Source organism: Odocoileus virginianus, chromosome 16, assembly GCF_023699985.2.
Source record: "Odocoileus virginianus isolate 20LAN1187 ecotype Illinois chromosome 16, Ovbor_1.2, whole genome shotgun sequence".
Lineage (NCBI taxonomy): Eukaryota > Metazoa > Chordata > Mammalia > Artiodactyla > Cervidae > Odocoileus > Odocoileus virginianus.
In genome coordinates this window covers 5969697-5995982 of record NC_069689.1, presented here as the reverse complement: position 1 = coordinate 5995982, position 26286 = coordinate 5969697, and the positions used below count along the sequence as shown (strand labels likewise).

General features: G+C 41.3%; 1 protein-coding gene across 2 annotated transcripts in view; it reads right to left on the bottom strand.

Moving 5' to 3' along the window:
• TJP1 (tight junction protein 1) overlaps positions 1 to 26286 on the bottom strand; it is a 341213-nt gene that overhangs the window by 16840 nt on the left and 298087 nt on the right. For both annotated transcript variants that reach the window (XM_070477665.1, XM_070477664.1), the window contains 10 exons: positions 13833 to 13972; positions 12816 to 12921; positions 9984 to 10134; positions 7879 to 7987; positions 6489 to 6708; positions 6073 to 6257; positions 5878 to 5973; positions 3666 to 3748; positions 2784 to 2994; positions 2382 to 2482 (listed from right to left, as the gene is read on the bottom strand). In XM_070477665.1, coding sequence (XP_070333766.1) covers positions 2382 to 2482; positions 2784 to 2994; positions 3666 to 3748; positions 5878 to 5973; positions 6073 to 6257; positions 6489 to 6708; positions 7879 to 7987; positions 9984 to 10134; positions 12816 to 12921; positions 13833 to 13972 — 1402 coding nt within the window. The remainder of the gene's footprint in view (positions 1 to 2381; positions 2483 to 2783; positions 2995 to 3665; positions 3749 to 5877; positions 5974 to 6072; positions 6258 to 6488; positions 6709 to 7878; positions 7988 to 9983; positions 10135 to 12815; positions 12922 to 13832; positions 13973 to 26286) is intronic.

Genomic DNA, 26286 nt, shown 5'->3' with positions numbered 1-26286 from the left:
GCCCTACACAGGATTAAGAGCTGAGTCGGCTCCAGGCTCCACCGAATGTCTCCTGAGCCAGTGAGAGAGAACACACAAGTCATCTGAGGGAACAGGAACAATAGGCTGTCAGCGCACACTGATGTGAAGCTACTGCCTGGACCACACACGACAGCCACTCCCTGCCCTGGAAGACCCAGAGGTGGGGTATGGCTCGAGAGCTGGAAGATGCGGAACGCAGAATTCTACCAGCACGGACAGACAAGGCCTGAGCCGCCTGAATAGCACTGCCCCCAGTCTTGATCATGGCTCTGCAGGAGCCTGATCCTGAACGCCTCTTCTAGGTGGGAAAAACCAGCTGTCCCTGACCAGCAGTTTGAAAGCCAGGGATGATGGGCGGAGTCTCTCCCACAGCAAAACATGCCTGCTCTCTCCACTCTAATCTGCACTTGCAAAGCCTGCAAGACTATAACCCAGGGGCCAGTCGGGGCAGTACTTACGGCCCTAGGGTTGAGCAACTCAGAACTCTCTGATCTGCTGCAGGGTATGAAATGCACAAGGAGCAAGAACCAAGCGCTTGGAGCCAGAGATGACATATGCCTCCTGTTAAGAAAGCCCCAGGATGACTTTTCTTGGTTCAGTAGGGAACATACAAGACCATCAGAACTGCAGAGAGGAACTTTTCCTGGAAACTAGGTGGAAGTAATTAACTCAGGGGAGTTCAGGGTGGAAATGAAGAGAATCTGTTTAGTTTAAGAATCTCTTTAACTAAATAGAATCTCTTAGTTTAAGAATCTATTATTACTAGAGTGGAAGGGGGGGCATAAGTCAAACTTGATTTAAATTTTAAGACCTTTTCTGATTTACAAAATGCATCAACCTATTATTCTAATTGTAAATGACTTACGAGACCTATTAATATAGGTCATTTTAATTAGGTTTTATTAATTTTCCTCACACACAAAAATAGTTGGGAGTTAGACCTTCATTTTAAAATCCAAGCAAAGTAAGCACACAGTAATATCAGAGAACTCACAGAAAACTAAGATTTGTGGAATAAAAAAACCTCTCAGATAGGTAGGCAAGTATATTTTGTGCTTTTATAAAGTAATAGCTAGTGCTAACAGTCTAGCTGACAAAGGCTGCTAGCGGAATTGTGTTGTCCTGGATGGTTAGTATGGAGTGGAGGTGATCATACTCACCCAAGGCCACAGAGTAAATAAGTTAGTAAGTATGTCGGTGGGAAGTGCTGCAGTGAGTTGCTCCACCTCTATCTATCAAGTTCCCGGCTGACACGTCAGTGGTCAGGGGGGGTCTCATGATCGCATGTGAGTGGTACTGACACGTGACTATGGGTGGGAGCAGCTAACAGCACCTCCAGATGCCAGCATTAGGACATCTCTTCTCGAAGAGGTGGTGTCTTCCAGGTAGGAAGCAGGGATCCTGAGCATGCAGCATGCACTGCACTGGCCTCAGGGGCCACAGCCAGGCAGGGGCAGGGGGAGCGTGCAGGGGAAAACACAGCAGAAACAAGCCGACGAGGAAATACAGAAACAAAATAGAAGAGACATTCTCAACTTTCCCTAGCAGCAGAAACACACTAATAATGTATTCATCTGAAGGCAAAACACATTTATAACAATAAGTTCTTTAACTGTGTATTCTGAGAAAAGTATTAGCTCCCAACAAAATCAACATCCTGTGCCATTAAGAACTGCTAGAAGCCCAGACAGGCCAACAGCAAAAGGCAGTGCATGCTACTGTACAGAACACCAGAATACAAAGCCAAAAGTCTGGGCTGCGTAACCTGACTTTTCCAGTGTGTCTCAGGGATGTTAGTTAACAGGTACTGATGCAGAAATCCCTCAGGGACGGACTCAGGGCCATGCTTGCAGCAGGCAGCAGAGCCAGGTCCCGCACTGCAGCCCCTCCAGCCCCTACCACGCTGCTGTGTGTCCATGCTGCCCCAGGGCCGGGTCTCAGGACAGTGGGCCCTGCCCATTCTCTGCCTTTTCCTCCAGACAAGTCCTGGATCTCACATGCAGAGGACAGCACTTTGGGGACCCTCATCGAGCCCATTCAGCCCCTTATTTCCAGAGGAGGAAGGAAGCCAGGTTCACACTCATTCTTGGTCAGGTGGGTGGAGTTGGGAGCTCAGCCCTGCTCTTCCACATCAAGAATTCTGAGACAGAGAACACTGCCGGATGGTAGCTCAGTGGGGCAGGAAACTTCCAAATCCTTTACTACCAAAATGAATTCCATAACCCCACATGCAATTTGTGAAGACCTAGACACTAAAGCCCCTGATTCCTCCAGTACGTTGGTCCAAGTAGAAAACGGTGTCTCAAAGGCTTCTCTTATATATGAGTTATCAAATGGGTTAATAATAGGAAACTTCTTACCTTTCCCTCAGAAACCCATACCAACTGGTTCTGTTGTTGTTGAATTGCTTCTTTCAGTGCCCCATACCAGCCATCATTCATTGAATTTAAGTTAATTGTAGCTGAAAACAGACAACAGCATTGTTCTCTGGTTAGAACACTGCCACCAAATAAGAATTCACTCAACACTGCTTAGAGTTCAGCCTCCACCACTGAGTTCTCTGACAGATGATATCTGAGGACACACCCTTGGAAATGTCTGTTTTGGCATCAAACCATTTCTTTCCATCAACATCTGCCATTAACACAAGAGCAAGCATAACAGGCAAAGGTTATGTGAGTTTTAATATTTAAACACAACAACATTTTTGCCCACATATTACTGCACAGAAACTGTAAGATGAAAGAAGCCCTTTAACGTACTCGTAAAAAGATGGTGATTATTTTTACGAAGTTTATGAGACCGCTCATATAACTTCCTGGCGCTTTTCCGAGATTCTGGACATAACCTCATCCGCATTGTTTTCACACCCTGCTTAGAGTCTGGGTTAAGGAATACCACGATTGGATACCACTGGGCATAGTTCAGACGGTCTACTGCATTGGGCGTTACATCCAGTAAGGCATGTTTGTCCTAAAGACAGAAGGAGAAAGCAGACACAGACACAGGTAACTGACAGCCATCACCTTTAGAAATCCTACCCAAGACTATGTTCCAACAGGAACAGATGTTTAACTTCAAACTGTCTCAGGAGCACGTCAGGAAAAGGTGTACTGTCAAGTTAATGCTATATACTTCCTAGCCCAAAAGTCTTAACGAGCTCACTTTTTTTTTTTTGCTTACTCACAATGTTTAATTTATAAATTGAGTTGCACAAAGATACTTAAAACCATATATAGCAGGAAATACATTAAATTTAGAAAGATTATTCTTTCCCATTTTTATATTTTACACCACCTCTCCTGGCAGCTCACTTTTAAGACAGCCCCAATACTTGCAAGCAGACAGTGAACATAAGTTTAACACACATTCCTATCATTTGAGAACCAAAGGGCAACCTGAACTGTCCCACTGTGACAGCCGCAGACTGCCCACGTGAGGACACTGGATCCCTTTCTGTGGTGATAACAGCTCATCTTCTGAGGCAAGTACTATTTACCATCCCTGACACCAACTGTTACAATTTCTGACTTAATATTCTCATGGTATGCCAGTAACAAGTTGAGAAAAACCATCTCTTACTTTCAATTTAGCAAGACTCATCCCACAGCGTAAGATGAACAGGTCAACTTTCAGGAACATACCTGATCTATTATCTGCTTTATCGTGTGGAGGCGGATAATGCCGGAGCTGCGCTGGTCAGTTCCTGCATCCCGAGGTTCACTTTCTAGTCAGCAAGTCAGGAGAGAAACAAAACATCAGATTTCCACTGGTGAGACCAGGCCCTCGGCTTCTGGGCAGTAACGACACCATGGGCTCCACCTGCTGGGTGTCACCAGCAGTCCCGTGTCCCCCCTGGCCCACGGTGACAGAGCTGTGGCCACATGTCCTCTCTAGGGCTGCCCCGGCTGAGAACACCTGGTGACACCAGAGCTTCACACCAGAAGGCAGGTAGGCGCTCCCCCCAGGTGCATGATTCCAGGGGTGCCCCCACCCAGCAGTTGAGCAACACTGGATGCAGTGTGATTAGTTTTAAAAACTAATATTGATGAACTTGCTTCCATTAAAGTCAAGAAAGTTCAATTATAAATTATATGTTTGGTCCAAATATTTAAGTTTAAAGTGATGTGAGTTGTTAAGGATGCATGTTTTAAAAAATGTTCCAGCAATTCTGAGGGAGAGACGAAGTGAGGAGGTCAGGCTGAGGGTCAGGGGAATGATGCTCTCACAAGACAGAGAGGGCTAGCTTCCAGTCCTCTGGATACAGGCAATGACGGGGAAACCACCTGGGAGCTCTGGCTGGAGAAAATGCTACCAGTTTTTAAATTCAAAGACTCTCATTCAATTCAAAGAGGGTATATAACTAAGCGATCTGAACCCCTTCTGTAAGACCCTGGTTGTACAATAAACCCAATTAAATCCATTCGTCAGTCCTTAAGACAGAACTCTGTAGGTCTTCACACTTGTTCTTCCTAAATTTAAAAGACTTAAGCTTGGTGATGGGTGTTATCTATAACCACCAACTTCTTTAGGCAAAGTGCTATCTATAAGCACAACCAAAAAAAGATCTCTTCTGAAAAGACTAACAAACTGAGTAGAGAATCAGAAGTGAACATTTTCTAAATTGCTCAAATTTTACTATCATTTGTCTGCATCTTCTGAGTTTCGGGACACACATGTCTTCATTCAGCTTCACCAGCAAGCAAATGAAAAGTAATGTATACAACACAAATACAAAGGCAACACCCTGCTCGTGTAAACCAGTCCCTGGAGCTCACGGCACCACAGGGGCAGTCAGAGTGCTACAGCAGCAGCAGGGAGTACAGCCGTCTCCAGGAATTCTAATGAACCCAGCACACACGCACACACGCACACACATAAAGCTATGTACTGGAGTGTTTACACCCAGCAAATTGCACAGATTTATGCATCCTCGTGTTGGTAAAATATTAATTTGAAACAAACTATAAAAACAAAGGCTAATCAAACCAGATTGATTATAGAATAGATAATAAAATGAAAAATGAGTTATCCACTAAGAAGGAAAATGGAGTATGTGCTTTTCTAAACAGTATAAAACCTCCTAAAAGTATGAAGGGTGGGGAGGGTGGAGAAAAATACAATAGGGTAAAGTTTAGGGTGATGATGAGATATGTCAAAACTAATTTTCTAATTTTTTCCAAATACAAAATGGTGTATTTCTAATTAGGAAAAATGTTTTTAAAGTTTTTACATATAAATTAAAGCAGGCCTAAGGGGTCGTAACTAAGTCTGTGGATTTAAACTACCATGCTAGTTAAAATAAGGAAACTGAAAGAATCTGCCAGCAAAACCTGTAAGGCATTTAGAGCACTACTTCCTCAGTATCTACACATAATATCTACACGTAACACCAAAGCACTATAAATGTCTGCAGTGACCAACAGCATAACCATGCTTCTATTACCTTCTGACATTGATATTTGAGTTCTCTATTTGCTTAAATGACTAAAAAGGCTGGGCTGGAGCCAGAAAGAGCTGGGTTCAGAGCCGAGTGTGTGACTTAACTGGTAGTCCTCATGACACCCCAACTAGGGAGGTGGGCAGTGCACCCAGCTTGCCTAGCTCTGGGTGAACATTCGGACAGCTGCCCTGGGATATTGTCAGGATTAAACATGACTGTGGGCTAAGGGAGAGGGACCTGGCAAAGGACACCATCACTCAGGTTTCCCTCCAATTAAACACATGGGGTCAGCAGCAAATTTTCACTTATAACAGTGTTACTTCTATCAGGTGAATGGGTCAGATTTACCTTTAGAGTAATAACTAGTAAAGAAACACTCAACCCCACTGAAAGTCTGCATCGAGACCACTTACTTGCGATCTGGTAAATATCTGGCTCCTCTCTTGCCAGCTTCTCCCTGGCAACATCAGCTATTGGTCCAAAGATGGTTACGGGCCTCAGGAATCCAGCTGAGAAGATTCAGATGAAAAAAACACAGTTTATGCTTTTTCTGTCTTAGGCAAACCGACATTAAAAGATATTAGGCTGGTTGGCAGGAAACAGACTACCTTCTCGAAGAACCACCCTCTCATACGCCGGGAACTTGGTCTGGACTGGTTGGGCTGAGAGGTCTTCTCGGCTCTTGCGCAGGTTTCTCTTGGAGCTGCGCAGGCCGCGGAACCTCCAGAAGTCAGCGCGGTCTCCCCCTGCTGTCTTGGGAAGTGTGTACTGCACACTGGCTAACTGCTCAGCTCTACACAAAAGAACACAGAACAAAATGCACAGACTTGTGGTGGAACACAATGTCAAAACCCTGGACAGAACTTCACATGGAATGTAAACCTTAATGCTTAAATTAAAAGAAAGGAGTTTATAAAACTAGGTGAGTCTTAGACATGGTGAGTACAGTGAAGACTCCCCGTGGGGCTGAAACCTTTTCCTCATTCCTTAACATGCTCTGCGAGACGCAGCGGAGCGCTCATACCTGTTCTTGTTGGGAATGATGCCACGTTCCACCTCCTTATGGTTTTTGCCAATCCGAATGGCGAGCCAGGAGCCCAGCTTCCCATTGTACAGAGTGTCCACAACACGGAACACCTCTCCTTTGTTAAAACTGAGTCCATAGGGAGATTCCTTCTCATATTCAAAGTGGGTTCTAATATAGAAAGAATCACCCACATCGGATTCTACGATGCGACGATAAACTAAATGGAAACAAAATGTAATCAATAATGAGTGGAGAAAGAAATCAATATGAATAGAATACATTAGGTGAAGATTCTATTGATAACGTTAGCAACGACAAAAACAACCATATCCAACTAACAGTAGCTCCTTCCTAAATACTGTCTCGTGGGCATTACCATGAGCTCATGACATGGTGACTCTTGGCACTCCCCCCTCCTGGATGAGGAAACTGCTGCAGACACCCATCAGGCAACTAGTCCAGAGCCACATGTGCTTCCTGCTTCAGTCACCTAACAGGCCCACCTCAGCCCTGCACAGACGCTCCTGCTCTCTAAACTGTGGCTCTCAAATGACGGCAAGCCCGTACCCGTTGGGTGAGAGGGCTGGCATGCATGGAGACGTTTCTGATAGCAGCAACCATGTGCTGAAAGAAGGTGTGGGCACTACAGACACCTAGTGAGCAGAGGGAGGACATCTCAAACAGCTTGAAGTGTTAATACATGGGACGGCCTTCACAACATTACTTAGTCCAAAACATCAACAGTACCAAGCTTGAGAGACAGTCTGTTCTAAATGAAAAGTGCATCTTCTTAATCACAGAAAATTAGTCATTCTCTTGAAATTAATGCCAACAAACATCAGAGCATACTGCTTTAGAAACATCAATACAAAATTCAGAAGCTGCCCAAGTACAGTTCTGTGTGGAAGAGTATACAATTTTCCCATGGATGGCACCTTACTTAAACAGAAGACCAGAGACTATGGCTGGTCCCATTACTGTGCTGTGCTAACAAGGATAGTGTAAGACTGATGATGTTGTTTAGTCACTAAATTGTGTCTGACTCTTTGTGATCGCATGGACTGTAGATCACCAGGCTCCTCCGTCCATGGGATTCTCCAGGCAAGAATACTGGAGGGGGTTGCCATTTCCTCCTCCAGGTGATCTTCCTGACCCAGTGATCAAACCCAGATCTCTCGAATTGGCAGAATTCTTTACTACTGACCCACCAAAGAAGCGCCACAGTGTAAAGGCTGTGTGCCCCTAAATGACAAAATCCGTGGAGTTAAAAAAGTCATTTATCACTTGGCTTTGAGTGATTTATTAAAAACATTAACATAAAAATTCCTTTTTAAGTAATCCAGTGTATCTCCAGGTTTATTTTCTCCATTTCCTGAAAGTAACTCACCGTCTTTCTTCTTCTGAGCCAATATGGTCACTTCTTCTCCTTTTGGGAGGTCAAGCAGGAAGAGGACAGCTTCTTCTCTTATGATATTTGTGAAGTCTACATTGTTTACCTGTTAAAATAACATTTCACAAATTACTATCGGCCGTATTTTAAGACGATAAAAAACATTTAACTACACAGGAAACAAGTATTTCTAGAGTTTATCTACTCCAGAAATATCACATCTCCACAAGTGAAAATATTTATTTTTGGAGAAGAGACCCTAGTTTCTAACAAGCAGAAACCAAGTGTATAAAGTGAGTTAAAGTATAAATTCATTTCAACAGTGACAGTGCCATGCAATATTAGAGATCATACACTGCAAATTCCAATCAGTTCAGACCAAGAAAGCCAACATCTAATTCCAATGACTTATTATTGTAAAATCTCTTGATTTAAACTTTGAAATTAAAGTCCTGACTGTACAACAGAGCCCTACTTCTTAGGACTCTCCAAGAAGCAATCAGAAGGAAACAGCGTGTGCGCTGGGCCACCTCAGTAAGAGCATGTGTACAACACAGGCTCAGAGTCTGCCAGGTCAGTGCTTGCTCGTATCAGATACCCCTGAGGACCTGATGTAAATGTCATCAGTGACTGTATGCAGGGGAACAGGGAGATTTCCTTCTACTTATCTTCTGGAAATTTTCCACATTAAGAGAAAATGTTTTCAATAGGTACTACCTTAATGATACAAAACAAAAATAAATTATGAGAAATATTTTTAAATGACATACGATTACTTCAAACAGCATATGGAGTGGGTAAGAGAATAGGTCTACTTAATTATCAATGTTGTATCTGAGAAAACACAAACATTGTAAATACAACGTCAAGTGGAAATCAGTGAATGCCCTGAACTTCTTCCATGCAAGTGTGAAGGGGAAGGTGGACAGAGCAGCCACAGGCGGCCACCACCGCCTGAGGGAGCTCACCTCACGCCCAGAGGGTGGTTTCTGACTGCGAGCTGCTGCCTCAAGTGACCAAACCCAACATGAAGACAGGGAAGCAAGAGGAAACGGGGGGTTGCTGAACATGTGCCAGGTTTTAGGAAGAATGATTAAAGAAGGTAGTGGGCAAAGAACTGAAACATTGATCAAGTAGGAGGGCCAGAATGACAGTGTTATAGAATCCAAAGAAGAAAGTAATTACTTAAGGTTAAAACACGAGTAAGAAATACAGAAAAACGAGGGCTGGAGATGCCATCAGGTTGGTGGTACCTCACGGAAATCCACCCTGAGCCGTGGTGAAGGTGGAAGGCAGGCCACATGGCCTCAAGACACAAGTTGGCAGGGAAGGGCGCCACCTTACCTGCAAGTTCAACAGCCAGAGGAGAAAGACAGACAACACAAGGCAGATGAGGAACCAAGGGGCAAGGAAAGAGGACTCAGAACAAAGCAGTCAGACTCTGGGGCAGGAGAAGGAAGAAGAGAGCAGAGCAGAGGTGAGGTGGGAACTCCCACTTGAGAGCTGGTCCATATCCAGCAGGAGGTTTGGATATTTTAAAAAGAGAGGAGATGAATAAAGATGGTACTATGTTACTAGGTAACACTGTTTATGGAAAAGAACCAAAAACACAAAGAGCCCACTGGCACACTGCATCTACGCTGGGCCTTCCTGGACTCTCATCCTCGTGGATGTGAAGCTTCAGAGTGAGAGCAGCTTACACGTGGACCCGATAGACACCCCTCTTGGCACACCTGAGCCATCACTGGGTAAGGGGGCCCCACAGGCTGCATACCTGATGCTGCCCTGCTGGCAGGCTGGGGCCCACAGCAGAGTCCAGCCAGCAGGAATGCTCAGCTGAACTGGAGGTAACTGGGAGACCTTGTGGGCTCTAAGACTTGGTTTTTCCACATTCTACAAATATGAGTGATTAAAATTAAACAAAAGCCGCATACTGTGCAGTCACACCTAACATAGACGCGAGCACAGCAGAGGCAGGAACATGATGGAGTCCCACGTTCTTTAACACAGATTACAAGCTCATCATCACAGATCTGCTATGTCTGATGCCTTGCTCTAGAAACCTAAGTATCTGAAACCATGTGAGCTGATCACGGACATACCCTGAGGATCTGGTCGCCCTCCTCCAAGCCTTCTTTGGCAGCAGGGCTGTCTTCGAGAACACCAGCTACAAATATGCCAACATCGTTTCCACCAGCTAGCCGCAGACCCACACTATCTCCTTTCCTGAATTTTACTAACTTCATGCTGGGCCTGTTAAAACAAATACTTCATTTAAACCAGTTAAGAGAAGCTTAAACAGTTACAGCAAACTGCTATAATGAAAACCATATTAGAATAAAACAAAGGACCATCACATCTGGAATTTCCCCCACACCACCGATTTACTTAATAAAATTTAGCATTAGAACTCCAAATCAAATTTAATAGCACTTCCTTTTAATTTCTAGTTAACAAAAATAAGTTCTGAAATATCCAAATGTAATATGTTAGTACTGTTTTACATAATAACTGTAAAATTACTTCATGAAAACATGTTTTCCCAACTCTGACTCTTGGATATATGTATTAACAATGGCTAATAACTGAAAAGTCCTATTGTACAAACGTAGAAACAGAAGTATAAGCTGACAAATTTCCCTAATACCAGGAGTCAAAATCCAGCTCTAAGCACTGTGCCCGGCAGACAGTGCTTTTCAAACTCCGCAGCCAGGGGCTCTTGCAGTAGCTCACACAGCTTACTTGCCCTGAAGCCCCTTTGAACTTTAAACCAAAAAGCCCACCATCCAGCCTTTCTGGATGAGCCCACATTAATTTCTTCATGCTGGAAAGAATGGAGAAGAACTAATGAAGACACATTAATTCCTCTACTATCAGCACAGGGTTAAAACTCTTGACACTCCTGAAACAAATACTAAGAATGCCACAGAAGAATGGCTACTAGTAACTACAGATTACCCTTAATTAATAACAAATTACATACATAATTACAAATTACCCTTCTAGGTTTCCATCGCTATCCCACATTCAGAGACAAGAAGACACAAGTCTTTTACACCCATCTGAACATGAAATGTAGAAAAGTTCTTTTAAAGTAACAGTGAGCAAATAAGTAGAAGTTAGTACTAACTAAAAAACACAAATTAATCAAATGAATGAATGAGTTGAGGGGACAGAGACAGATGCCTACTTCTTTAAACCAACTAAAGACCACCTTGGCTTTTAGGATTTACAAGGTAGCCCCACTAGATCTGGTTTCTTCACATGAGCTAACGATGAACTGGGCAGAAACCTCAGAGCATGTAGATCAGACAAGGTCACTTACTGCCGGGGCTGGTGGCACTGGAGGTCCCTCGAATCTATGGATCATGGATGGTGAGCCCCTTGCTCATGGTGGAATCTACTTTTCCACCTGCATCAAGAGCCTCCTCTCCCAAAGTCAACCATCCAGAGAGCTCTTTTAAGCACCCCCTTAAAGCCCTTAAGATTCCAGGGCCCTAAGTCCTCTCCTAACACTGACCAACCTAGAGCACGTCAAAAGGTACAACAGTGGACTGCACTCTGTGTCCTTCAGGAAGACCTGGCTTTTAAAAACCACCATTCGAGAACAGCTCCAGGCGCCATCTCAGGGTCACGTGACCGAGATGGGGTACTTTACTCTTGGCCCTCTGTTGTATCCACCGCACACAGCAGCAGAAGCCTCTGCTTCAAACACATCCAGAGTGTGAGTGAGCAACCCCAAATACAAACCCTGCCTACTCCTCAGTTCTCTCCATGTCTGTCCTTTAGGGCTCCTCCTGGCAAACAAGGCTCTGGAATCTAACAAAGTTTTGGTAAACCTTAAAGAGTCAGGAAAGTGCTCGGGCAAGTCTTAATAAAGGAAAAACAAGAAGATAATTCCTTTAATTTATAAAATTTTGAATTATCAGTTACCTAATATTAAAATGTGTAATTTTAAACTTGTGACATTCCCACCTATTTCAGGAGCTATTTCTCCCATGCTGGGTCTTAGAGTAACAACCTGATTTCCTTCAGTACAGAGAACAGATGAGAGCAGGGGTCTAAATCTAACCTACTTTAGGAGATTCAGTAATTTTCTATTATTTACATCCTGTCACCTCTCTTTTACCACAGAGGCATCAAAAAACTAGATGATCATGACTGTTTGAAATCTGGATATAAAAAAAAATCTACATCTCAGTCTCAGTATATAAGATACAAAGTAATGAAATGTTTGGAAATCAAACACTGACTTCTGAGGTGCTGATTGATCTAGAGCAGGTTCTCAGTCAAGGTGATCCTGCCTCCAGGAACATCTGGCATCATCTGCAGGTGTTTTTAGTTGTCACAGCCAGGGTGTGTGTGTGTTCACATGCACACTACTGACCACCGCTGGCTAGGGATGCTGCTCAGCACCGACAATGTATAGGACACTCACACAATAAACAGTTATCTGGCCTGTCAGGGTGCTGACTTGGAGAAATTTTTTTTTTTTAAGCTAGGGATTGAGAATGCCTGTGAAAAATCTCATGTTTAACTAGAAAGTTTTTCTTCTTTTTGGTCACACTATATAGCATGTGTGATCTTCGCTGACCAGGGATTAAACTCATGCTCCCTGAATTGGGAGTACAGACTCTTTAACCACTGGACCACTACAGAAATCCAGAAAACAATTTTCTAATTTCTGATCCAAAACCTAGGTTATAAAATAGTGGTGAGAAAGAAGTAAACATCCAAAGAAGTATGTTTTCCTCTAAACTCTGATTCTATCATATGAACAATTTAAAAACTAAACAAATGAAAGTCTAATCAGAGCATTATGCAGCACACACTATGTATAAAAGCATTTTTAATACAGGTCACAATTGAACACTCACTCTAAACCATGATCAGTAACAGGCAGAGAAAACAACACAAGTTTAAAGCCACATTACCGAAGAATGCCATCTTCATGAGTTGAATTGGGCAGAACACCATCAGATGGACTGACGGGTAAATCCACGTCTGGCTGTCCTACCTGGGCATACACAGGCTTTGGTTCTGAAAGAAAAGAAAATCTAAGTTGTGCAGCAAACACTGTACAAAATGGAATAACAGTGCAAGCAACCACTGCAGAACCAAACAATAAAAAGTCTGCAAAATACAGTGAAACTGGAAGTTCAGAGAACCTGATCAGGGACATATATACTACATATGTGTCTCTCAGGGTTCATTTTACAGTCGTATATTGATATCTTTATAACATGTATGCACATCACATGGTCACCTGTGCTTTCCATAGCTCCACCTGTTAAAGTCTGAAAGAATCTACTTTTTAGGGAAGAACAACAGAGGAATGTATGAAGAGAGGATCCCTACATTTCTCTGCTGGGACTGTCACTTTCTTAATTACTGTTAAAATTTATTTTTAAATATCCACATTCCTGTGACTAAGCCAGCAGAGCAGAAAGAGGTTTTGGGAGAAGGACCTGAGGGACAATAGAATTGGAACCTCTAGGACTTTTAAACAACCCTGCAGGATATCTCAGAACCCTGCAGGTTTTCATGTGTGGTCTCGTATCCAGCTCGGCAAGGTACACTTCATAAAGAGTTTCTGAAAACACTGTCCACTGGCAAGATAACTTCTAATGTTTCCCTTTAATGAGCAGTGTTTGAAAAACAACCTCACTCACTGTGAACAGCTATGAACCATGAATAATTTCTACGTAGAAAATTTGAAAAACATTTAAGAATGCCTACTCATCACAGTGACCTCCTATCCACATAGAAGATGCTGGAAATATAGAAAAAATCCATGGGTAGTTACCTACATAGGTAGGAGGTAACAGCAATAGTAGCAGTAGTAGTAATTGCATCTTTGTTATCTCCTGTAAATATAATTCTGTAAATTGTAAAACAGTTTAGTTTGACTGAATGTTTCCTGCACTTCATATTTCATAAGTGAGGCTTACCTGGAAGATTGGGTGCTTGTTTCTCATTTCGCTCAACTACAACTTCTTCCACTGGTTTAGGTGTGTGATCATCTGCATGCTTTACCGGAGTCGAGACAGCCCCAGGTTTCGAAATTCTCTCTTCCTCTCTGCTCCGGAGACTGTACATCAGTAAAACAGAAAGTTATGAGCACATCGTGAAAATCATTTGTAAAGAGTACAAGAACAGCCAAGACAATGTCAAGAAAGGATGACAAAGGACTTGCTCTAAAAGATATCAAAATACTGTAAAAAACTTAGTAATTAAAACTAGAGTAGCACTGCCACAGATCCACGTAGAAAAACAGAAAATGCAGAGATACTTCTGTAGGACCAAAGTTTATCATGGAAGCAGCAGGCCAAAGCTGCTGGAACAGAATAGTGTGTAATAAGCAGTGTCAGAACTGTTCACTAATCTAGAAAACCTAGCTCACTGCGTATATCAATGACATAAAAGTAAATCAATTTCAGATAAAGTCCTAAACATAAAATACATTTTAAAAAGTATTATCAAAAATACTTTTAAAGTAAGTCCCAATTAACAAAAGCCATAATATATCAAGTAAATACATAAAAAGCTTTAAAAGGTATGAAATAATTGGAGAAAATGTCATACGTAGAACCAAATGAATTTTAGAAGTTCAAACAACCGAATATTAGCAATTTGACCAAACAAAATGTAACAGAAGTTCAATTTAAAACTACACATTGATCCAACAATACATATAATAAGGATTTGATATTTAGAATATATAAGAACTATACATCAGTTTAAAAGGGACAATTCAGGGAAAAAATGACTACTAGGAAGAGGAAATTCACCAATAAAGAGTGAATAAACACAGACAATAAACAAAAAATATTCAACCTCACTAGTAACAAGGAAAATGCAAATACAAAAAACTAGAGCTCTTACTACTCGTGAGAGTTCTCCAATCATATCAAGCTGTAAGAAGGACACAGAGATACAGACATTTGGAAAAGGACAGTAGAAATAAGAGTAAACACAAAAAAGAGTGTACAAGTATTTGAGGGAAAAAGAAGAGTTGTTTATCAAAACAACAAAAAAAATGCACACGCACAAAAACCTGGAATCCTACTCTTAAGATTTACCCTGAAGAAACACACACATACATGTCCAAGACTTTATATTTACTCTGTATATTGCAGTTCGACTAGCAATAAACAAAACTCAGTGCCCATCAACAGTTCCCCCAGAAAAATACAAACTATAAAAAGTGAACTTATCTATCTATCTATCTATATATATAAAGAGGCCAATACATATGCTTCACATAAAAAGATAAGTCAAGATCTACCATTTAACGTATTGGTAGAAGATTTTATAGTGGAGTTCTCCCAACTCTGGAAAACCTAATAGTAATTTTCTTCAATCATCCTAGACCACAGAAAAATATAGAAAGCTTCCTAATTCACTTTTTAAAGACTTTTTATTGTAGAAAATCCCACACATACATACAGGGAACAGTATCATAAAAATTTCATGTACCTATCTTTAGTATTTTTCAACTTTCTGTTGATTAGCAATTCAACGTTAGGCTGCTGCTGCTGCTAAGTCACTTCAGTCGTGTTCTACTCTGTGAGACCCTAGAGGAGGCACCCACCAGGTTCCCCCGTCCCTGGGATTCTCCAGGCAAGAACACTGGAGTGGGTTACCATTTCCTTCTCCAATGCACGAAAGTGAAAGTGAAGTCACTCAGTCATGTCTGACCCTTAGCAGCCCCATGGACTACAGCCTACCAGGCTCCTCCGTCCAAAGGGTTTTCCAGGCAGGAGTACTGGAGTGGGGTTCCACTGCCTTCTCCAAACCTTAGGCTAACAGAAGCTTAACACCCAAATCTTGATAATTAACAGTACCAAACGAGAAGACAAAAATATTTTAAGAGATAAATGGAGGTGTTCTCTCTAAACATCCCACCCTTGCATTATCAAGGGTGAAACAGATCACCAGCCCAGGTTGGATGCATGAGACAAGTGCTCGGGCCTGGTGCACTGGGAAGACCCAGAGGGATCGGGTGGAGAGGGAGGTGGGAGGGGGGACCGGGATGGGGAATACATGTAAATCCATGGTTGATTCATGTCAATGTATGGCAAAAACCACTACAATATTGTAAAGTAATTAGCCTCCAACTAATAAAAATAAATGGGGGGAAAAAAAGATAAATGGAGGGAAAAAATTCCAAATAAAATACTAAGGGAAAATAACACTGTATTAGAGGATTATTATACTGATACAGTGGTCACAGCAAGGCTGTTTCAAGAGTGCAAGACTAACTCAGCATTAGAAGTCTACCACATAATTCTATCCAAACATTACAGAAAAAGTTAATACTAGCCAAATGAGCATGTGAAAACAATCAACAGCCATTCCTAATAAAAGTCACAAATAGAACAAAGATCAGGCAACATAATAATGAAACTATTTTCTGAAACCAAGAGCTATTATCATATTACGTAGTTAAACACTGAATCTATTTGCTCTAAAATCAGTAACAGCACAGTGACACCTGCCAACATTACTGTTATTTACCACTATCTGAAGACTCGGATGACAGAATCACGCAATAATGTGCCTGAAATACTGGCAGAAAACTTTAATGAGTATAAAAGAATATTAAAAATTATTTGAATTAAAATAATTACATTGGGAATTGAATATCCTCAACAATCAGATGGAAATGAAAGGGTAAAAATATCTCTACAACAATAGCATTAAAAATTATACATCTATACAAACCTAGACTAGGGGAGCTCTCTCTAAAAAGCAAGATAAAAATTCAAAAGCCATGAAAAAACAACACCCCAGAGAAATGAGCAACAGAAATGAACCAGAAAAAATACTAAAGAAGAAATTCAACATGGATAATATCACAAAAAGATGGTCAGTTCCACTACTAGGCAGGAAATCAAATGATAATAAGAAGTTACACCGTTTTGCACCCACCAGACTGGTACACATGGAATTCTGAGAAACAAATGAAAGCACTGCCACGTATATATCACTGAATCACTTTCCTACACACTTGAAACTAATATTGTAAATTAAATATACTTCAATTTTAAGAGCAAGATAAAAATGTAAACACTACTTTTGGAAAGTAATATGGCACTAACCATGAAAAATTTTAAATGCCAACACACACTTTAAGTATTTTAACAGTTAAAAAAGCCAATATATGAACCCATGGACAAATATGAAAAAGACCTAGAAAAAGACTTTCCACAATATGGAAAATTTCTGATCAAATGAAAAAGCTAAAAGGATGCTTACCTTGTGTTGTGTGCAATAAGCTAAAAGCTGGGGAGTAACGTGCAGAGCCTGATATTTTAAAATTCTTTGTAAAACACACAGAAACTCTATATATGATGCTAAACGTTGACACAAGTACAGAGAAAAGCTTACTTCAAGTCTGAGATCCAGATGTAGTGGAGTTGGTAGCTGTGGCCTGTGCTACTTGTTCTAATGAGCATAAAATGCTTTCATAATTGAAGATAAAAAACTAAAATCTTAAACTTACAATGAAACATGTTGTAACCAGAGATATGAAAATAGCCCCAAAACAAAATGTGAAGAACAAATGGCAGAATACATGTGGTGAGACACCACTGAGGTATTAAAGACCACTTTTTCCTACAGCTGCGCATGGGTGCGCGTGCACATACACCCACACCCGCACACACCCCATGTGCAGAATTACCAAACAGATGGCAGTGACACCGGTTCACAAAGGGGGAAGCAGATACAACAGCAGCCCAGAGAAACCTTAGATTTATCTTGACTGTTTCAATTTTCAGGTGGCTCAGACAGTAAAGAAATCTGCCTGCAATACAGTAGACATAGGAGACATAGGTTCAATCCCTGGGTGGGAAAGATGCCCTGGAGGAGGGGGCATGGCAGTCTTCTTGCCTGGAAATCCCATGGACAGAGGAGACTGGTGGGCTACAGTCCATAAGGTCACATCTTCTTATAAAAAGACTGAAAAGTTTTAAAGTATTTTAAAATAATGATTATTTAAAGATGAAATTAAGTCTAACTTTAAAGAATTTGTCCCTTACCAGGAAAAAAATTTCTTCCTGATGTCCTCCTGAAAGGATAAAAACATATGCTTTTTTTATAAGAAAAGTTTTCAGAGTTCTATTTTTAAGTTAGTTTAACTACTCTGGGGAGGGTGTATTCCAGTTTTAAATAATATATATTTAAAAGAGCTGCATGTAAGTAAAACAGTCTTTTAGTAAAATACACACACACACAAAACACACACACACGTATGCCAAGATATTTTCTAGCTCAAACCAGAATGAAGTACTTTTAAATCATAAAAGGTTAAACTTTTTAGCCATTGCTTATGTAACAATGGGGTGGGCTTCCTTGGTGGCTCAGATGGTAAAGAATGTGCCTGCAATATGGGAAATCCAGGTTCAGTCCCTCGGTTGGGAAGATCCCATGGAGAAGGGAATGACTATTCACTCCACTGAGCTACTCACTATTCTTGCCTGGAGAACTCTGAACAGAGGAGCCTGGTGGGCTACAGTTCATGGGGTTGCAAAGACTCAGACATGGCTGAGCAACTGACACACGATGTATTAATATCTCGCATGTAATTAGTCTAAGTATAAATGAATACAATTAAGCTATCTGCAAACTGTTCTAGGCAATTCATAATAAAAAGAGCAATACAAAATAGTAAATTCTTCTTGCATTCTTTGCTCTAAAAATACAAAGGTACATATGAACATTTTGAAAAGAACACGATTAAAGAACTACATAATTTTAATAGTTCTACAGAATTCTGTTGCTTTCCAACTGGCTTAAAACTATCTGTTTAATAAAGATCACATTTCTGGACTTTCCTGGTGGTCTCATGGTTAAGAATCTGCCTACCAATGCAGGGTTCGATCCTTGGTCTGGGAAGATTCCATGTGCCACGGGGCAAATATGCCCATGTACCACAACTACTGAAGCCTGTCCACAACCAGAGAAAACTGCATTAAGAAGCCCATACACTGGAAATACAAAAAACCTCAAATAGCCAAAGTAATCCTGAGAAAGAAGAATGGAACTGGAGGAATCAATCTGCCTGACTTCAGACTCTACTACAAAGCCACAGTCATCAAGACAGTATGGTACTGGCACAAAGACAGAAATATAGATCAGTGGAACAGAATAGAAAGCCCAGAGATAAATCCACGAACCTATGGTCACCTTATCTTCGACAAAGGAGGCAAGGATATACAATGGAAAAAAGATAACCTCTTTAACAAGTGGTGCTGGGAAAACTGGTCAACCACCTGTAAAAGAATGAAACTAGAACACTTTCTAACACCATACACAAAAATAAACTCAAAATGGATTAAAGATCTAAATGTAAGACCAGAAACTATCAAACTCCTAGAGGAGAACATAGGCAAAACACTCTCCGACATAAATCACAGCAGGATCCTCTATGACCCATCTCCCAGAATTTTAGAAATAAAAGCAAAAATAAACAAATGGGACCTAATGAAACTTAACAGCTTTTGCACAACAAAGGAAACTATAAGCAAGGTGAAAAGACAGCCCTCACAGATTGGGAGAAAATAATAGCAAATGAAGCAACAGACAAACGATTAATCTCAAAAATATACAAGCAACTCCTCCAGCTCAACTCCAGAAAAATAAATGACCCAATCAAAAAATGGGCCAAAGAACTCAACAGACATTTCTCCAAGGAAGACATACAGATGGCTAACAAACACATGAAAAGATGCTCAACATCACTCATTATCAGAGAAATGCAAATCAAAACCACAATGAGGTACCATTATACGCCAGTCAGGATGGCTGCTATCCAAAAGTCTACAAACAATAAATGCTGGAGAGGGTGTGGAGAAAAGGGAACCCTCTTACACTGTTGGTGGGAATGCAAACTAGTACAGCCACTATGGAAAACAGTGTGGAGATTTCTTAAAAAGCTGGAAATAGAACTGCCATATGACCCAGCAATCCCACTTCTGGGCATACACACCAAGGAAACCAGATCTGAAAGAGACACGTGCACCCCAATGTTCATCGCAGCACTGTTTATAATAGCCAGGACATGGAAGCAACCCAGATGCCCATCAGCAGACGAATGGATGAGAAGCTGTGGTACATATACACCATGGAATATTACTCAGCCATTAAAAAGAATACATTTGAATCAGTTCTAATGAGATGGATGAAACTGGAGCCCATTATACAGAGCGAAGTAAGCCAGAAAGATAAAGACCATTACAGTATACTAACACATATATATGGACTTTAGAAAGATGGTAATGATAACCCTATATGCAAAACAGAAAAAGAGACTCAGATATATAGAACAGACTTGTGGACTCTGGGAGAAGGCAAGGGTGGGATGTTTCAAGAGAACAGCATTGAAACATGTATATTATCTAGGGTGAAACAGATCACCAGCCCAGATTGGGTGCATGAGACAGGTGCTCAGGCCTGGTGCACTGGGAAGACCCAGAAGGATCGGGTGGAGAGGGAGGTGGGAGGGGGGACTGGGATGGGGAATACATGTAAATCCATGGCTGATTCATTTCAATGTATGACAAAAACTACTGTAATGATGTAAAGTAATTAGCCTATTAAAAAAAAAAAAAAAAAAGAAGCCCATACACCATGTCTAGAGTTGCTCCCATTCTCTATAACCAGACAGAGCTCACACGCAGCAACAGATCTTTTTTTTTTTTAAGTTTAAAAACCATTTCCAATTCCAATTGATTTTCTTCCTTTCCTGTAACTGAAAAAAAAAAAAAACTTCCTCAATCTACAACATGACTAAGTAACACTGATGATAACTAAGAATCAAAGATAATATTTTAATGTGAACATCCTCATGTGAACATCCTCCCCAATGGTAAAAGGCCTTGTAATAGGGCTCCTGCTCCGTACAGCACACAAAAATCCCACAAGTATTTCATTTTTGGCAAATTTTCATTCTCTTCTGACTACCACCTTTCATTAACGTAATTACTACACCTTAACACTGCACATCAGTGGAACTCACATCATTCTATTGAACTGTTCACACGATCAACATTTTAAAAAATCATTATTCTTTTTAGTGCATTTCCATTATCTACCAAAAGGTGGAGGCATTATTCAATACATATAGATCTAGAGCCATGCTGTTAATAGAATCATGAAGAAAGTCATTTATGTAGCTTGAAATCTTCTAAAACTTATTAAATGAGGTGAAATCAAATAATACATTTTAACTCAATATAGTTAAAATATACGCCAGTCAGGATGGCTGCTATCCAAAAGTCTACAAGCAATAAATGCTGGAGAGGGTGTGGAGAAAAGGGAACCTACTTACACTGTTGGTGGGAATGCAAATTAGTACAACCACTATGGAAAACAGTGTGGAGATTTCTTAAAAAGCTGGAAATAGAACTGCCATATGACCCAGCAATACCACTTCTAGGCATACACACCGAGGAAACCAGATCTGAAAGAGACACGTGCACCCCAATGTTCATCGCAGCACTGTTTATAATAGCCAGGACATGGAAGCAACCTAGATGCCCATCAGCAGACGAATGGATGAGGAAGCTGTGGTACATATACACCATGGAATATTACTCAGCCATTAAAAAGAATTCATTTGAATCAGTTCTAATGAGATGGATGGAACTGGAGCCCATTATACAGAGTGAAGTAAGCCAGAAAGATAAAGACCATTACAGTATACTAACACATATATATGGAATTTAGAAAGATGGTAACGATAACCCTATATGCAAAACAGAAAAAGAGACTCAGATGTATAGAACAGATTTGTGGACTCTGTGGGAGAAGGCGAGGGTGGGATGTTTCAAGAGAACAGCATCGAAACATGTATATTATCTAGGGTGAAACAGATCACCAGCCCAGGTTGGATGCATGAGACAAGTGCTCGGGCCTGGTGCACTGGGAAGACCCAGAGGGATCGGGTGGAGAGGGAGGTGGGAGGGGGGACCGGGATGGGGAATACATGTAAATCCATGGCTAATTCATTTCAATGTATGACAAAAACCACTGCAATGATGTAAAGTAATTAGCCTCCAACTAATAAAAATAAATGGAAAAAAATTTAAAAAATATAGTTATTATATATAAATACGAAGTAAATCATGAAGTAATCATAATCAATTACAATAAATCAGTAAGTAATCATAAATTATAAATGAGGTATTTTACACAATGTTTTTTGGTGTACTCAGCCATCAAACTCCAGCATGTATTTGAAAGCATTAGCTGCCTAGTTGTGTCTGACTCTTTGTGACCCCATGGAGTGTAGCCCATCAGGCTCCTCTGTCCATGGGATTCTCCAGGCAAAAATGCTGGAGTGGGCTGCCATGCCCTCCTCTAGGGGATCTTCCTGATCCAGGGATGAGAATCTCACGTCTCCTACATTGGCAGGCGGGTTCTTTACCACTACCACCACCTGGGAAGCCCCAAAGTTCTGGAGAGCACAACTGTTAAAGTCTCTGCGAGAGTTTTTAGTCACATAAACAAACTCAATGGGAACAGAGCCTTAAGTCTTATCCCATCAGCTCTGTGTGAGAATAGCAGATATAACACACTCAACCAGATCAGTAATAGACGGCTTTAAGAGCAAGACTTCAGGTGTGAGGTCACAGCTGTCTGGGGCCATTTAGTGCAGGCAGAGAGCAGGCAGCTGGGTCAGAGGGGCCTGGAGAGACATGGACAGGGGAAGGGGTTTCCTCCTCCAGGTCCCCTTAGTAGGCAGGCAGGCCACAGGCGGCACACACTGCGGGAGGGCAGCTCAGCAGCAGCAGCTTCCTGACACTTCCGAGGGTGCTCGGGCACTCGGTCTCTGACAAGACAGGTCCTCAAGCACTGCTTTCCCTGGGCCCTCGGAGGGCAGGTTCCCTGTAAGCCCACCCAGCGACACCCCATAGTAAGCCTCGGGCGTGTGGGGCAGGCTCCACCTCAGCACCACTGATGTTGACCTCCTCACGTGTGATCCTCACATTCTTCAGAGTTCTCTTTCATTTCCTAACTGGCTAATCCTCCTATTATACCTGTTCTGCTGAAACTGTGCTGCTTCCTAGACCCTGATGAAATATACCAGACTGTCAACTCTTCAAGTTTTGTTTCTGATTTCTAGCTCTCAAACACCTCCCAATGGACTGGTTATATCTTATTTAAAAATAATCTGAATATAGGAAATAAACTGAAAATAAATGTTTACTGTAATAAAACACCCTTTTATAATAAAGCCCATTTCCTGTTACCTAAGAAATGACTCATCCTACGAAAGCAAATTTATACCTTCTTTTCAGAAATGTTTACTGCATACAGGTTGGCAAGAACTACATAGTTTAGAATGAAAACAAAAACTAGGTGCCCTTTAAAGACAACAGGACTATCTCGCCCCTAATTAACAGTAAAAAATAGAAACTCAGAAAGTAACTTAAACCAGGCTCCCAAGTTCTTCTCCACTAACAAGAGTTCAGGACGGTGGGCCCCTAACACATATGAGGAAGAAAAACCAAGGTGCACTCAAGTCTGATAACTCAGAATGCTCCCACTAGTTAATCCCCTAAGTTATATATGCAAACACACAGATATTACACACTGCAGTTTCTCCTCGACAGCAACTCAAAAATTACAGCACGGCACAGTGGATTAGAGGGTGAGCAAGGCAGAGTGACCGCTATGGAGATTCTAGGCAGGTGCTCAGGCAGAGAAGCGAAGAGCTGCCCCTGGGCGTGCTGAGAGCAAGGAATGACCACCATACATCCACTGGACTGTATCTGCAAGCTAAGCTCTCACAATTTAAAATCTGTTCTTTATACACTGCAACGTTTCCTAGAAATACATGTGGTGTATGCTTTTGAAGAAATAATGACTGTACTGCTCACTGTGACAAGGGGCCTATCAGTCTGCACAGAGATTCTCCTCCTGCGTGTTCATTTGTTTCGATGGTGACAACACTGTAACCTAGCCACCTGAATTAGGAAGAAAACAGACGCATCATTCTGCAAGTGTAATTTTTGAAGAAATGAACAGCTTTTAGTAAGGAATGACTGAAGAAAAACTAAGAATGAAGGGTATCCTTGCCAGGGCTTCACTGATTGGGTGACTGTTAGGCACTTGGATTAATGTTTTGAGTAAAACAACGCTTGACTGTACAGGATGTTTGGCTGATCTTATAACAAGACCAGTGTTACCACACTCTTCATTTTTTATTAACATTGTCTCAAAGGGAATAAAGAACTGTCCTACATTATTTAAAAGCAGAAATAAAAGTTCACATACTCATTACTTTTATATGTAAGTGAAGTGGTCTATTTTTAACTATTTTATGTTTTATACTGTACTTGTATAAGAAAATAATTTCCAGCTGATGGAATAAATAGAATGTATACTTTTTACTTTAAAAACAGTGACAATAAAGTACAATATTTAAGCTTGCTTTAGTGCCACTGGGCCCACAATCTCTGCTTAGAAGTTAAAATCCATCACTACATAATATCCACAATCACTACATGGGGGTCTCCATTAACTAGAGAAACGTTATCAACTGTGACCCTGCCTTCAGCTTGGACCCTTACAAAGAGTATGAAAAACAAAAGGTCACTCTGGAGTTCTAATCCGGTAACCTAAAATTCCCAAGGATTGAAAATAACAGTCAGCACTTAACCCTCAACAACAGAAGTTCAGGATGGGTCATCAACATTCCACTCACTTTCCAACATTACAAAGAATCTTACCAAAAAACCCTTCAGTAACAATTCAACTGAGAAACAACTGTTTTAAAGTTTCACATTCTCCCCAAGCAATTTTCGAAAACCAGAAAAAAGAAAAATTTCCAAGAACTCCAAAGCACTGGCTCTTCCGCCAGTGGTCCACCCCACTAGCTGCCATGCTGTTCTCCCAACAAGCTGAGAGCTGTCCTGTCTACCTTACTCTGGACCCGTCCTCCACTGTGGCTCCTTCTCACTGGCTCCCCTGAAGATAAGGTGACCAGAAAGAAGCCTTCTTTCCATATATGCATATGTATAGAAGAAATGACTAAGTAATACAAAATATAACCTTTACAATTCAAATTTTCAACATATGAACCATATCCTAATTAGTTTGAGCTTTTACTGCAATAGTTTTTCAACAGTGTACCTGCTTATGATAAATCAGTAGCACAGGAGTCACATTAAAACAGTTTATAGAACAGAACTACAGCGTAAACGTATGTTGCTCCTCTACAGAGAAAACTCACAAAATGAGCCTGTTAAGTAACTAACGACTAGGGAGAGTGCAGTATAGCTAGGCAGAGGCTTGGAACTCACTCTGCACCTCAAATACTCTATAGTGACGAGTCCCCTTACTGACAGTCCTGTCAATCAGCACGAGGCAGTGCCCCAGTGAGGACTCCCAGCTCCATCCTGAGCAGAGTCTCAGTCCAGAGCAGGCAGTGGAACGACACTGAATAAAATATACAGAACAAACCTAGCAACAAGCATCAAATGATTTTAAAAAAATCACTGTAATAATTCTCTCTACACACATATTATTTTTTAATTTACAAACAAAACTATTTTAACATCCTAGACCAGGGAGGGACTGGCAGACTTTTTCTGTAAATGGCTCCGTGGGCCAGGCACTCTCTGCCAACTTTTTTAATTATGACACTGTAGGATGGATTCCAATAAAACTTTATTTGCAAAACCAGGCAGCAGGCTGGATCGGGCCCACAAGCTGCAGTTTGGCAGCTGCTGTTCAAGACAACAATAAGGGTACACTGTTCATCTGATTGTAAGGAAGAAGTGAGCACGTGTGTTGTGCTCAAAACTCAGCTCTCTAAGAAAAGAACATTACGTAGAGGAACCTACGTAGGTCACAACAAGGGAAGGCTCTGACAGTTTCTGTTCCCTTAGGTAACCTTCCCCTTCTTTCTCTACTCCAGGAAGGGCAAACACTTGAGTCAAAAGGCCAAGAGGCCTTAATCTCTTGTCAACAACATAACCCTGGACTTTATCCTTAAACTGACTAGCCTACGGAATGAGGAAGTCTTCTTAGAAGTGGTCAATGTGAGCACATGTGGACAGTCTACAGCATGAACTGTTCCTACTACTAATCACTGTAATAAAGGAAGCTGCTAGTGTCTGCTCCAGGTGTTATAATCACCTTTCACAACTTCGAGGTGTTTGATGCCTTCTTTGTATCAAATGAGGAAACTAAAGCTCAGAGAAGGATTCAAGGTGGTGCAAGTAACCAATGACAGGCAGGGGCTCAAACCCAGGAAAACTGGCTTCAAAGTCCAAAGAGATGACTGTATTCTGTTGCTTCTGACAACAGGTTACTCCATTTCTGACAAAATGAAGGTTACTATTCTCGGCAGATAACTGCAGTCTTATACACACACACAGATATTCAGAA